This window comes from Bos indicus x Bos taurus, chromosome 29 (assembly GCF_003369695.1).
Source record: "Bos indicus x Bos taurus breed Angus x Brahman F1 hybrid chromosome 29, Bos_hybrid_MaternalHap_v2.0, whole genome shotgun sequence".
Lineage (NCBI taxonomy): Eukaryota > Metazoa > Chordata > Mammalia > Artiodactyla > Bovidae > Bos > Bos indicus x Bos taurus.
The window spans coordinates 5,491,277-5,505,168 of record NC_040104.1 but is presented as its reverse complement, the minus strand read 5'-3'; the positions used below and the strand labels follow the sequence as shown (position 1 = coordinate 5,505,168).

The following is a 13,892-nucleotide window of genomic DNA, read 5'->3' as shown; positions in this document are numbered from 1 at the left end:
CGTCCTCTCGAGCCTCCAGCTTGGCTCCGTGGTCAGGATGCACTTTCTGCCCCGTGGGGAGGGCGCTTGGCCCGAAGAGAGAGAGTCAGGCCCTCCTGCCTGCCCCGCCCCTGCCCCGGGCAGACCCTGGCCCGCAGGAGGCCCGTTTCCCTCCCTGAGCTTCCTGGCTGCCCCTAGGCCAATCTGGAAGGTTCCCTGAAGCTGGGTGAGGCTGGGTTTGTGCGCTCAGGGCTCGCAGGGCCGCGTGGGAAGCCCTGGGAAGCAGGCGTTTCTGTCCCCAGAGCTGGGGGTGGGTGCGGCTGGAGGATGGCTTGTGCCCTGCTCTCCCGCTGGCCCCATCTGGCAGTGCCGGCTGCAGCATGTGGAAGCGGAGAGGCTGCAGCCCCCGCCCATGTCCCCCTTGGCCAGCAGCCCCCCACCCCAGACCTGGGGGGGTGCCCAGGCTCTGCTCCCCACCTCCTTCCCCCCAGGAGCTCCTGTGTGGAGTCAAGTGTCCTGGGGTCACGTCTGCTTCGGCCCCTCCTCGCCAGCGGCCCCTGTGTGTCCAGCTTCGCCTGGGGGAGAGGCTGGCCCAGGGGTCTCATGGCTGGAGGCAGCCTGAGGCTTTGGCTTTTTGTGTGTGTGTGTAGGGGTAACCTGACCCCTGCCAGCCCTCCTATGAGGACAGGAAGTGGGAGTAGGTGGGGGGTGGTGGAAGCCCCTCCCATCACCTGTGACCCCTTGCCCAGGCCTTCTTGGGGTTGATACGTGTCCAGCCACAGGGACCCCTTAGGGTACCAGGGCTCGGGCTGAGCAGAGAGGAAATCGGGGTGGGGTGGAGAGCAGAGAGGGGTCCAGGCCAAGGGAAAAGCAAGCAAAGACCACCAAGGGAGCCCCAGGTGGGACTGATGGAGCCCCACCCCGTCCCCATACTTCAGGCCACCAGGGCCTGCTAGGAGCCCCCAGGGCCCCCAACATCAGCCCCATCCAGACTCCTGTGGGCTTTTGTGAAGCTGATCCACTCAGCAACCCAGGCTCCTCCTCCTCCAGGAGGGCAAGAGGGTCCCACCTGCTGCTTTTGTGCGTCTCTCCCAGAGATCCAGGAGACCCTGGGAGGCCTCACCTCCCCAAGGCCAAGGCCCACTCCTGCCTGGGGAAAGGGCAGAAGGCTGTGGGCCCAGCACTGGCCTGGGGTCTCACTACCCAGCGCCCCCTCCTGCAGCTCCAGGGTTGGAGGGAGTTGAACATTAACCCCCTTGGCAAGTGGCCCCGGCTAAACAAACACCTGTTATCACATGTCAACAGGAGCCGACTCGATGGCTGGGCTGGCCGCTGACTGAGGCCGCAGGGCAGACCTGCCTGGGCACTGCCTACCGCGGCCAGCGTCAGGGGCTGAGCTGCCTGTACCACTGCAAGTCCAGGTCCCGCCTCTGCCTCCTGCTTGCTGTGTGACCCCCGGCAAGGCATGGTCCCTCCCAGGGGGCAGTGTTCCTCTCTATATTGATGGCCTCCTGGGATGCGGGGCCACAGGTGGGGCTGGGGTCTGGAGGAAGACTGAGGAGGTCTGGACTGGACCTGGGTCTGACCAGCTCCCTTATTCAGAGTAACTGTATCTTGTTTGGCGGACGTACAGGTATCCACTCTACTAGTCTCGCGACTTTCTGTTTGAAGTTTTTCAAAACAGACATTTGGAACCACAGGGTCCTGGCTCTGCTCCTGCATGACCTTGATCAAAATGCAGCTTCTATTGTATCCCCTCAATTATAAAACAGGGAGAATTGGACTCCAAGGAACCAAAGCATCTGTTAGTTACCGATCACCATGTGTCTTTCTGATCCATGAGTTGGACACAACTCCCGTCTCCATTTTACAGAACAGGAGACAAAGGCTGGGAAATTAGGAGGCAATAGAGACAGAATTCGGCCCAAGGATGCCTGACCAGAACACTGCCCACTCACCCCACAGGTGGCCTGTCTCCCTCCCACCCCCACGCAGGCTCCTCGGGGCTGAGGGCTGGGCCCACCTCTAGTATTTCCTTGAAAGCTTCTACATTTGGCCACACTGAACTGCTCATCTTCCTTCCCGGAGGACACCCTGTCCCCTCCCATCTCCAGGACTTTGCACGCGTTGGCTGCCTCTCTGCTCTTTGAGTTTACGAACTCCTATTCGCCCCTCAGAGTCCTTAATCTTGAGTTCTCCTTGAAGCCTGCCTTGATTCCCCAGTAGAAGTGGGGGTCCCCTCCTCTGTACTCCATCAGACTGCTCACACGGCAGTCAGGCACTTCTCATGCTGAGTTGCTGTTTGTGAGGGACGGGCTGGGGCCCCATCACTCCTGTGCCTTTGGAGTTGGCGGGGGGTCGGTTTTCATGTCTTTGGTGCTCAAGAAGGGAAGGGCGTCAAGGGAGCAGGTGGACCTGAGATCCCTGCGGAAGCAGGAGAGGAAGGGGGATGGAACAGCATCCTTTGATGAGCGGAGGGAGAAAGGACTGAAATCACCTGGTGCCACGGTAACAGCGGAGACCAGTGGAGACCAGCTCCGGCCGCTGGTGTTCTGAGGTTGGGATGGAGGGGGTTGTGATTTAGGCCCTTTGAGCAGGGGTCAGCTGGCGAGAGGGCTTCTCCCGTGGCTCAGCGGTAAAGCATCTGTCTGCAATGCAGGAGATGTGGCAAGAGCTGCGGGTTCCATCTCTTGGTCGAGAAGATTCCCCTGGAGAAGGAATTGGCAACCCACTCCAGTATTCCTGCCTGGGAAATCCCGTGGATAGAGGAGCCTGGCGGCCTATGGTCCATGGGGTCACAAAGAATCGGACACGGCTGAGAGAGTAAATAACCACCACAGCTGGCGAGGGCAGAGGTCAGAGGACATTGAGGACAGGGAGTGCCATGCAGGCTGTTGAGCTGGCATTGCTGGCCATGCGCCACATGAAGGCCCAAGCGGTGTTCTCACTTAACCCTCAAGCCAAGTGGCAGTGTTACCCCCTGGTACAGGGAGGACAGAGAGAGCAGAGGGCTCACGTAGCCAGGAAACGTGCTGCCTCGGAGTCATGTGGGCAGCCTGGGCAGTGGGCAGGGAGTGGGAGGTCAGCTGCGAACCCAGCTGTGACCCCAGACCGGGTCATTTCTAGGGCCAGCTTTAGTCCACCTGGAGGCTAGCAAGTCATCCGTCCCTCACCCTTGTACCCCAAGAGGAAAAATGTGGTTTAACTGGCGAGAGCAGGAAATCATCTTCTGTTTGGTTTTCTAGGAGAGCGACTGCGAAGGGCCTCCTCCACCTGCCAGAAGAGGGGAGGGAAGGTAACAGCCTTGGGCTCGAGCCCGGGGACCTCTGCCAGCGGCCACGTCCAGCCCACAGCCCCAGGGAGGGCCAGGAGGAACCACAGAGCCCGATCTCCCCAGGCTGGGGGCCGAGCCCAGGCGAACCCGCCTCCCCAGGGGGCTTCAGATGCAGAAATCAGCTTTCTGTCCTAGAATGGAGCCCAGCCGCCCGGGCCTGTCATCACAGCGTCCGAAGTCTGTCCCATCAGAGGCCAGCTGCCCGGAGGGTAACGCAGGTGTGTTTCAGGGAATAACACAGAAACCACCTGGTCGGCTCTGGTCCCTCCTCCCCACCTGGACATTTGTGTGAGGTCACTGTCACCACTGCAATCACAGGCTCACCAGGCTGTAGGAAACCCTGGACTTTTTCTTCCGCTGTCTAGAGGCGTGTTTGATTCACTTTTTCACATACAGACAAACCTGCACCCCTTGGGGCCCAGCAAACACGGGTGGGGGCCTCACCCACTCTGGGCAAAGTGGGCGGTCACCCCACATATCTGCACGATAACCTTTGGACAAAGTGCTCCCGGCCCCATGGAACCGCATGGAAATGAGGGTAAAAAGCAGTGATCGCTATTTGTCAGCAGACAGGGGAATTCTTAGGAGACGGACGCTTGCAGAATTAACCCGGGGAAGGTGGGGCCTCCAGACTCAGGCTGGAGTGACCCTTGGCTCTGTGAGCCTCACCGGCCAGCGCGGTCCTGGCTGGACTCCACCTGGAGTGGTGTTCTGGGGCCACAGCGGCCACTTGCCACCAGCCACGTGGCCTTGGGCAGACTGATTCAGCCTTTCTCTGAACTGTAGTTACTGAGCATGTACTATCCCAGCTCTGGAGGTGGGCAGGGAGAGTCCATGAGACGCCCCTACCTGAACACAGTGCCCCCTACCCGTGTTTGTCCCCCACCAGGCTCAGCTCTCTCTGGCTTTGGGAGTGCTTGCTTGCTTCCCAGGACTCACAGACGAGGCCATCTGCTGCCATCCTGGCTCCCTTGGTTCTGTTCAATGTCCTGGCGACTCAGGACCATGACACTCTTCCCCAAACCCCATTGAAAATGCAACTCTTCTAGCCTTGAGAGCCTGCCTTCCAACCTCAGGTGCTTGTCCAGCTACTGCTGAGCTATTGACTGCAGGAGTACCTCCAGGCCTTGGGCAACTCTACTTTCCCTGGCCAGGGGCCCACTCTTGCTGCAGACTCTTCTTCCCTAACCCGAGTGCATGCCAGCCATCTTCATTCAAGCCCTTTCCCGCCCCCCTAAAGCCTCCAGCCCTGCTGCCTTCTGAGGTCCCCCACCTGGCTGAGAGCCTCCTCCCTGTGCTGAGAAGTGCCGCCACCAGTCTTCGCTCCCATGCGTTCCTACAACCCTGACTGGTACCTAGACTTCTGTGATGCTTCACAGTGGGTTTCTGCAGTCAGCTCCCTTCCCCTTTCTTGATTTCAAATCTTCTCCATGCTCCTGAAGCTTTGGGCCCCTCATCTCCTCCCAATCAGATGACCTCACCTCCTGTGCTGTGCTGTGCTTAATACTCAGTCGGATCTGACTCTTGGAGACCCCATGAACTGTAGCCTGCCAGGATCCTCTGTCCATGGGGATTCTCCAAGCAGGAATACTGGAGTGGGTAGCTATGTCCTCCTCCAGGGTGATCTTCCCAACCCAGGTCTTCTGCATTGCAGGCAAATTCTTTACCAGCTGAGTTACCAGGAGGTCCGACCTCACCTCCTCAGTTTAGTTCAGTAGCTCAGTTGTCTCTAACTCTTTGTGACCCCATGGACTACAGCACGCCAGGCTTCCCTGTCCATCACCAAGTGCTGGAGCTTGCTCAAACTCATGTCCATAGAGTCACTGATGCCATCCAACCATCTCATTCTCTCTTGTCCCCTTCTCCTCCTGCCTTGAATCTTTCCCAGCATCAGGGTCTTTTCAAATGAGTCAGCTCTTCGCCTCAGGTGGCCAAAGTATTGGAGTTTCAGCTTCAGCATCAGTTCTTCCAATGAATCAGACCTCACCTCCGACTCTAGACCGAATAGAAACCTAGTGCTGGAACTGGCTCCCCGTTACATGTACTATCTCTTTTCCTCTTGTTGCCAAGACAGACCTGTAATCCTAAGACGACCCCTCCTCACTGGCTCTGAGGAAATCACGCCCCACCGCCAGCCCCACCCTGTGGAAGTTTTGTCTCCATGGTCAGACCTGCTTGTTTGCACCGCCTTCCTATCTTCATCATTTCTACCTTCAAACGTCCTCTTCGCCTGCTCTCTCCTCAACCTGCCTGGCTCCTCCTGCAAGGGCCTCCCCAGACAGGGCTCCTGCAGGTCATGAGAACCACAGAGAGACTGCACCTGCCATTCTGGTCGGAGCCTGCTCAGGGCCTCAGACCAGGGCAGCCCTCCTGCACGCCTGAGCAGACCCAGCAGTACTCTGCTTCCCCTTAGCAGGACAGGGTAGGTGACCCCCAAAAGACAGAAGCCACTGTCCACTGCAACTGAGCAGGAAAACTCACAAATCTGACAAGGAGAAAACAGGGTCTGGTAAAATAAAAACTTTACCAAAGTTATTTTGATGAGGCTGTAGGCTTTTTACTGTCTTCCAGGATAACAGCTTTCCAACTGCTTCCAAGAACAAAAGCTTAACACCCTGGGAGAGTGCAAGGGGCAACATGCAAGAAGGCAGGTGGAGGGAGCTCGAGCAGGAGACTGCGCCCCCTTCCCAATTCTGCCCATGTAGCCTGCCCCTTCCGGAAGAGTCAAAACCCACTCTCCCTCTGGGCCCGTCACTAGCAAACACAAGCAATGCCCAAGCTCTGACATCGGGGGAGGAGGCTGGAGACCTTTTCGTCCTCCCTTGCAAGAGGGGACACACTTCCCAGTTCTGGGGTTTAGCTGGGGTCAGGGGCAGGCTTGCACCTCGCTCCAAACACCATGGGTGCACATCCACAGTCGGCACTGGAGAAACAACTCACGTGAGGACTCTGGGCGGCAGGCCCACTGGTTATGGAGAAGGAGCAACTTGCTTCAGGGCAGACAGCACACTCGAGCTTCTGAGAGTGGCTGTGGATTTACCAGGCCACCTCTTAGCTTTTTTTTGCACTGGGAACCCAAGTTCATGTGGGTATTTCAATTATTCAGGAAGTCTTTCCAGCCTGGTTGCGCCTCTCACGCTGACTGCCCTGAGAGTGGACGCGGCTCACCCTGCAGCTTAACTGGCAACAGGACCAGGTGTCCACGCTGACCTACAGGTGCTGCGAAGAGGCGGTCTGGGGGTGAACAGCTTGCTCAGGGTCACCCACATGTTGCAGAGTTGGGCAAACTCAGGTTTCCTGATTCCTAAGTCAGTCTTTTCTCAACTAGGTTTTGCTACAGTAACTGGGAGAGAAAGAGGGACCCACACCAGTCCTGGATGCACCAGTTCTGTCCAGTTCAATGTGGGAAGAAGTCAGGAACCATTAGTTAACTTTCTTAGGTTCAGGAATGGGAAGGTATGCAATTTACAAGTGGTCTCCCTACTGGGAGGAACGTATGCTCACCCTGATCTGAACCAAATGGCCCCAGAGCAGGAGACCAGGGCTGGGAAAACTCAACATGCAGAGACATTGAAAAGTTTCAAAAAGTGTGATTTTTACAAATTCTACTGCAAATGAAAACCTTGTGGACAAAGTCACCACTTTGATCTTCTCAGATACAGTGAACACCGGCCAAACTGTTTTAATTTCCGAATTTATTAAAATGATTAACCTCAATACTGCAAGTGCATGTACAAAATATTTGTAAAAAATGTTTTTTTAATGAAACGTTAAAGAACTTACCTCAAATGCTGAAAAAGTCCTTTTTTTTTTCATTCTTTCAGTACAAGGAATACATTTTATCTCAAAAGTATTACAACTCAGCAAAACAATTTAAAACAGTAATTTGAAAAATGATTGAAAATTGAATACTTTACATATATTTCTACGATCGTTTCCTAATTCTTACAATGCCACAATCTTTACCAATCATTGCATAAGCTCAGGCTAGAAGTTTTATTGATTGCAACCTCTTCCAAGTGGTCGGCATTGTGTGGACCTGGCCGTTCCACACAGAGTCCTACAGCACAGGCAGGCCAACTCCGAGGCCCCTCACTGTAAAAACGGAAGTCAGGTTTCCCTGGAAGGCGTCGGCCACGGCTGCCGAGCGCTTGTGCATACCACCTCCCGAGGCAGTGACCGCCGGGCATCACTGCTCCGGACCCACGGGAAGGTTGGCCCCCAAAGACGGGGCCTCAGTAAAGTTAAATGTCATAAATAAGTTACTAAAGTTAAGCTTAAAAAATGGAGAAAAGTGGGAAATGTAGTATTGTTACTTTTTCCTTTAAGACTGAAAATTCCTGAAGTGGCTATCGTTGGTATTCCAAAAGAATGGTTCAAGATGTGGTCTCTGAACCTCTTCCAGACTGCAAACTAGGTGGGGTTCCCACCAATCAAGGTGACCCGCTGTGCTCCGGTGCTTCCCGGACGCAGGGTCTAAGCGTGACCTTGGCGCGTGAGCCCCCCTGCCACCCCCCACGGCCACCCAGAGACTCGGGAGTGCTGGGTGAGTCTGTAAAGTGCTCTGAGTGCTCGGGGACAGACCTGCAGGGCCGCCCGACTTCGAGAGGTGAAGATTCTAGATGGAGTGAGCCAAGGGGGTGTGAGTGGGCGAGGAGGTGGGCCACCTGACCCCACGTTAATACCTGAGGGGTGTAACTGCACCGTACAAACAGGGACGAGACGAGAGGAGACCACGGAAGTAATTCCTTCAAGGACGGAAGGAGGGGAACATTTTAAATTCAGAGAACCTTTACGAATATTACCAGTTTCTATTTGGAATCTACCAGCAATAGTTTTAAGGAACTTAACTTAAATTATGTCCCCAAGAACCCAGAAGCTGGCAGGAATCATGAAGTCCTAACAGTAAGCATTGAGGTTTTCCCATTGGACTGCTCATTACCTGCAGAGGCCTTTCAGTATCTCAAGATATGGGCTACTCTTCTAGACACTACACGAATTCCCTAAATTGATTTTACTCAGGAACACTGTATATCCGAAAGCACATGTACACATTTCCCAGAAATAGAGACCCACTGGTATCAAACACCTGCTACAGATTTATATTCTCAAATTCTTTGTCCAATGATTTGTAAAATAATTCAGAGAAATGGAAGGTTGGTATTGAACATAAAGTAGTAATCAAAAATTTGCTCATTAAGTTACTTAAAAATTAATTTCTCTTTTCAAAGTGCTTCAAAAACAAATTAAATCTGACTCCTCTTTTTTGTTTAACTGATAATATAGTAAAAAAAAAAAAATCTTTGATATTTTCAAACATAAACTAACATAAGCCAAGAACTCCCACTGATGCAGTGCTTAAAACTATATATTTATAATTTCCTATTTTATTGGCATGAATATTTCTAAACTTAAAAACCTTCCTGGTAAGTTCTTTTAATTTCTTATGACAAAAATTTCTCACAACACAAATATTTACAACATATACACTGTTTTCAGTTCTTTACACTGAATTTCAAAGACGAACATTTTTATAGGTTACCACAGAACAAAAGCTGTGACTCATGTTTTTATTTCATAAACTATTATAAGTTAAAGTGAATAGTTTTTTTTTTAATATTCCTTGTAGCATTTTACAAGTGCAACAGAAAACTCGAAGACCCAAATTAAGAGAGCTGTAGTTCATTAGATAAATGTTGCTTGTTGTAGTCACATTGTTCACAGCAAATTTTTTGAAAAAATAAGCACCAATCATTCTTGCAAAGAACAATTTTATCTAAAAGGATTGAAAAGTGTTAAATACAAGGTCTTAATTTACATGACAAGCAATAAATACGCTGCATGGAAACTCACCCTGCGCACTGCTGTCCTTGTACATGTAATGCACTGAAAATTAGCTGTCACGCATGTAACTGTACTTGTTTTTTTAAAGAAACCAATTTGACTCCCACCCAATGGTCTGCTATTTAACCAAGGTCACAAACAGTACACCTGGGCCAGCAAACAGTGTGAAACTGACACAACTCCAAGGGGGAAACACCTAGCAAATAAATCAAAAAGCCAAAGATCATTGCTGGTGATATTAGCATATACTAGAAAACCTTAATATGCTGCCGCTATGATTTGTTTTAAATTATTGTTTAGTCATATATTAAAGAGCCAGTTGATGCTTTTAAAGTTAAAAAAAAAAGAAACTGTGTAGCCACATTATTGGTTTCAATGTCCTGTGTGGAAAGTTGCTATCACTGTACAATTTTGCTTGAGCCTTTATTTTACAACAGGGCTTTACCTCTAACTTAGAATTGCACATAAGAAGGCTATTTAAAAAGTACAATAAAAATTTGCACAAATCAGACTTTTTTAAGAAGAGTCAGTACGCTGTACACTTTCTACAGTATTATGCTGATAAGTGAAGAGACGATAGAAGTGCTGCCACTAAAACGTTTTCAGTTGAGGAATAATTGACTGGAATTTTTTATTTCTTTAAAGTAGTTATCCCGGGTCAAGTTAAGACCAAGAGCTTATTACGCGTTAAGCCTCAAAGACTGATCTTCTCTCCTCCTGGAAGAAATGTCAATATCTATAGAGTCTTTCCCAACTATGAGCCTCAACCGCTTGGCCGGAGGCAGAGGGATAAAATCGTCTTCAAAGTCATCGTCATACTCCTCGTCCTCGTCCTCTCCCTCCGAGGAGGAGGAGTCGTCTGTGCTCTCCTCCTCGTACTGACTGTAGTCATCCACTTCCATACGTGACTCCAGGAGGGACAGGGGGTCACTACAGCACACGCCGTTTTCGTGAAGCCCCTCTGCGTACGGCCCCCTACTTTCCTCGTCCCGCTTTAGCTGGATTTTTAATTTTGTTGAACTACTGCCTGATCCTGAGTTAAATCCATTGTTAAGCTTTGCTACATAGAGGTTATTATCATTTTCATGGTCTTTACTCAACTTGATGCTGATTTTTGAAGAATTCATCCCATCACTCTCTTGGTCATTTGCCTTGCTGCTGCTGTCATGACGTCTGCGAAGAGTCAACTTGGGAATCCCGGAGTTATTTTCCAGGATTAACTGTGCGTCATACCTCGTGATCCGCCTCTTTTTTTACTTTTCGCAGTTCGGAAGCCGTCTTTTGTTTTGAAGCTCTCTGACGTCACCATGGAAGCACTGACGGGCGAAGGGGCCCAGTCCGCGTAGCCCCCGGGCACGCCCTCCACGCCGCTGTGCTCGCCCGAGTCGGGGTGGGCCCCAGCCGCCTCTGGCCCCGCGCCGGCCCTGCCCGGGGACTCGTGTACGGGACTGGCTTCCTCTGCCTTTGCCAGCTGCCGCACCAGCTTCCCCGGCTGTGACTTCTTTTTGGACGTGCTGCTGTCGCTCTTAGGACACCTGGCTTCCCCCTTCTGTGCAGCTTCGTGGGCCAGCTCTTCGTCCGGCGCCCCGGGAGCGGGCTGCTCGCCGCCATCTGGGCAAGGTTCTGTCAAGTCACTTCTGTAGCCCTCCAGCGTATTTGGTTCAAGCTTGATGTCGGAGGTCTCCTTCAAGGTCATCCTCGTCCTCATGGACCGCCTGGTTGTGTAGGCGCAGGGGGCGCCCTCCGCGTGCGAAGGGGCGCCTCGCTCCGAGTTCTGTCTGTGCTCTCTCGCAGCGTGTCTGGTTAAGCACCCACTGGCCACCGTGGCCTCCACTGGTCCCTCTGGCTCCTTCTCTTTTTTAATGGGCAAATTTTTGTACAGAACGACTTTAGGCTCTTTCAGTACCAAGTTTCCCATTTCGAGTTTTCTAGAAGCACTCTTCGGCTCCAGCCGTTTGCAATGATTTCTTAATTTTATCTTTGATAGTAAAGGCTTTGCAGGTTTTTTCAGTTTCTTTGGTACCCTGGAATTATTTATAGGAGTTAGCTTAGATGAGGTAGAGTTGGGAGGAGCTGGAATTCTTGACATAGACTGCCTTGTTAATGTTCTGCTCTTGCTGTTCTTTTTTACACCAACTGAAGATTTTCGGTTAGAAGCTGTAAAGTTAAAAGAAAAAATAAGGGTGAAAACCAGTCTGGGTAACCCAGTAACGTTCAACAAAACAATGCCAACACCCAGACACTTAGTTGTGAAGTGTTTCAATTCCACACACAGGTGGTACACAGGCCCCAAGTAAGCTTCTGTCTGCACACAAGAGATTCCTGTAGTTTTTCTTTACATTATCCCTCTAATTTCTGCCTCTAACTTAAGAAACATCGATTCACGTTCCAGGTAAGTAAACTCAGGGTTAAAGAGTTCTTAGCACAGCAAGGACCTAGATTTCACTCTAAGCTTGTCAGGACACTAGTCCAAACTGAGGATTTCTTTTCCTGGTTTAATATTTTACTGCAGAAAATACTTGAAGTAAAGCTAAGCAAAACTAGTATTTTTTTCGTTCATAAATTCTTCTTAAACTCATCATTTAAAATGTTTCCAGAATCCATTATTCATTAACTCAAAGCATAGTACTGGACCAGTAATCCAGAACAGCAACACTAACTAAAGGGCTCCAGGAGACAAATTCCATCACGATGTCTTCAACTGAGAAAGAGATCCTAAGAACCATATACAGAATGCCAGGCTGGATGAATCCCAGGCTGGAATCAAAAGACTGCCAGGAGAAATACCAACAACCGCAGATACACAGATGACACCCCTCTAATAGCAGAAAGAGGAACTACAGCGCCTCTTGTGAGGGTGAACAGGAGCGTGTAAACACTGGCTTAAGACTCAACATTCAAAAAACTAAGAACATGGCATTCGGTCCCATCACTTCACGGCAAACAGAAAGGAAAAAAGTGGACACAGTGCCAGATTTTCTTTTCTTGGGCTCCAAAAGCACTGTGGACAGCAGCTGCAGCCATGAAATTAAAAGACTCTTGCTCCTTGGAAGGAAAGCTATGACAAACCTAGACAGCATATTAAAAAGCAGAGACATCACTTTGCTGACAAGCTATGGTTTTTCCAGTAGTCATGTACCGATGTGAGAGTTGGGACTATAAAGAGTGAATGCTGAAGGATTGATGCTTTCGAATTGTGGTGTTGGAGAAGACTCTTGAGAGTCCCTTGGATAGCAAGGAGATCAACCTGGAACATTCACTGGAAGGACTGGTGCTGAAGCTGAAGCTCTAATACTTTGGCCACCTGATGCAGAGAGCTGACTCTGGAAAAGACCCTGATGCTGGGAAAGATTGAAAGCAAAAGGAGAAGGGGATGACAGAGGATGATGGTTAGATAGTATCATCGACTCAATGGACATGAAGATGAGCAAATCATGGAGGACAGAGGAGCCTGGTGTGCTGTAGCCCATGGGGTCTCAAAGAGTTGGACACAACTTAGCAACTGAACAAGAACCACATACTGTCACTCCCAGTAGCTATTTACCCCAAATATCGCACTGTTGAAACTGTTCTCTTCAGGGCTGTGAGCACCTGCAGAGACTCTGAGGCTGCAGGGTTTAGTTCACCCCATCCCTCCAGTGACTGCCCGCTGCCGACTAGACTGAGAGAAGGAAGAGTGCACAGCTGGAGTCACATTCTGGGGATGGGGGGGGAACCCAAATTCCTTCTTCTGGACAAGGATCCCAAAAGGCTATAACAATCCCTGTGGGGACAAAACCTGGGAACTAATATGACAGCTGAAGGGCTTCTCAAAAGGCTTACTTGTGACTCAAGGCTAAGTTCCCTCCATGGTGAACCTCTTACCCTGCCTTCTGTTTTTCTCTCTACTTACACATTGGATCTGTTATAGTGTTTTACAGGAGCCCTTTTCTCCATGACTTCATCTGCTTCCCATCCCCCACCTGAAGACCTCTTCCCATCAAAATACCTCTTTAAATCATTCACTAGGGATGTTGAGGTGACCAAACTAATACTCACCACCTCTTAGGAGAAAACAGAGAATGAAAACTAGTTTACTACGGCTAAGCCCAGTACACTTCCCAACAAAACTATCATTCATTCCATGCTGGGGGTCACCCAGGGCAACTGCTGTTCCTTCTGCATGGCTGAGCAAGTTAGGTTACCATTAGGTCATTTTTATTGAGAGAGGAGCAAGAATGTCTAACAGAATTCCAAAAGTATCAGGCCACCAAGAACAGAAGTCTCTGTACTAAGGAACTGGTTCATAAGTGGCTTTGGGATCTCCAAACCAGCAGAATCCCAGGAACAATATCCCCTGACTGAACTAAGAACACACTTCTCCCTGCAGGCTGCCACCAGTGAGGCAACTTATTCTTGGAATAGTAGTAGCAGTAAAGTTTGGCGCCACTCAACTTGAGAACCATCATATCATGAATTGGAATTACCCAGAACTTGCCAGAAATTATTTTTAAAGTATAAGGATATCCAGGGAATCCTTTTGCTAAAGGATTTCTTTATGCTTACAAGGCTTCCTACAAGGTGAGTGGAGGTGTGTTTATTGATGGAAATGCACCAGTGTTCTGGTGTTTGTCCTTCTCAATGTGGTTGCTGGGTGACCTCTCCATGGCTCTTCCAGCACCATTCTATGACCAAGCTTCACGGTTCTTGTTTCAGACCTGCAATCACCCCTCTGCAATGATTACATACTTCTTGT

At 50.4% G+C, this 13,892-nt stretch overlaps 1 protein-coding gene across 1 annotated transcript in view; it reads right to left on the bottom strand.

Annotated features, from left to right (window-relative positions):
* Positions 1–6,990: 6,990 nt before the first annotated feature.
* The window catches only part of KMT5B (lysine methyltransferase 5B), a 53,422-nt gene continuing 46,520 nt past the window's right edge, over positions 6,991–13,892 (bottom strand). The window contains 2 exon segments of the mRNA XM_027532380.1: positions 6,991–10,412; positions 10,415–11,314. Of these exon segments, the coding sequence (XP_027388181.1) occupies positions 9,838–10,412; positions 10,415–11,314 (1,475 nt within the window). The 3' untranslated portion in view covers positions 6,991–9,837.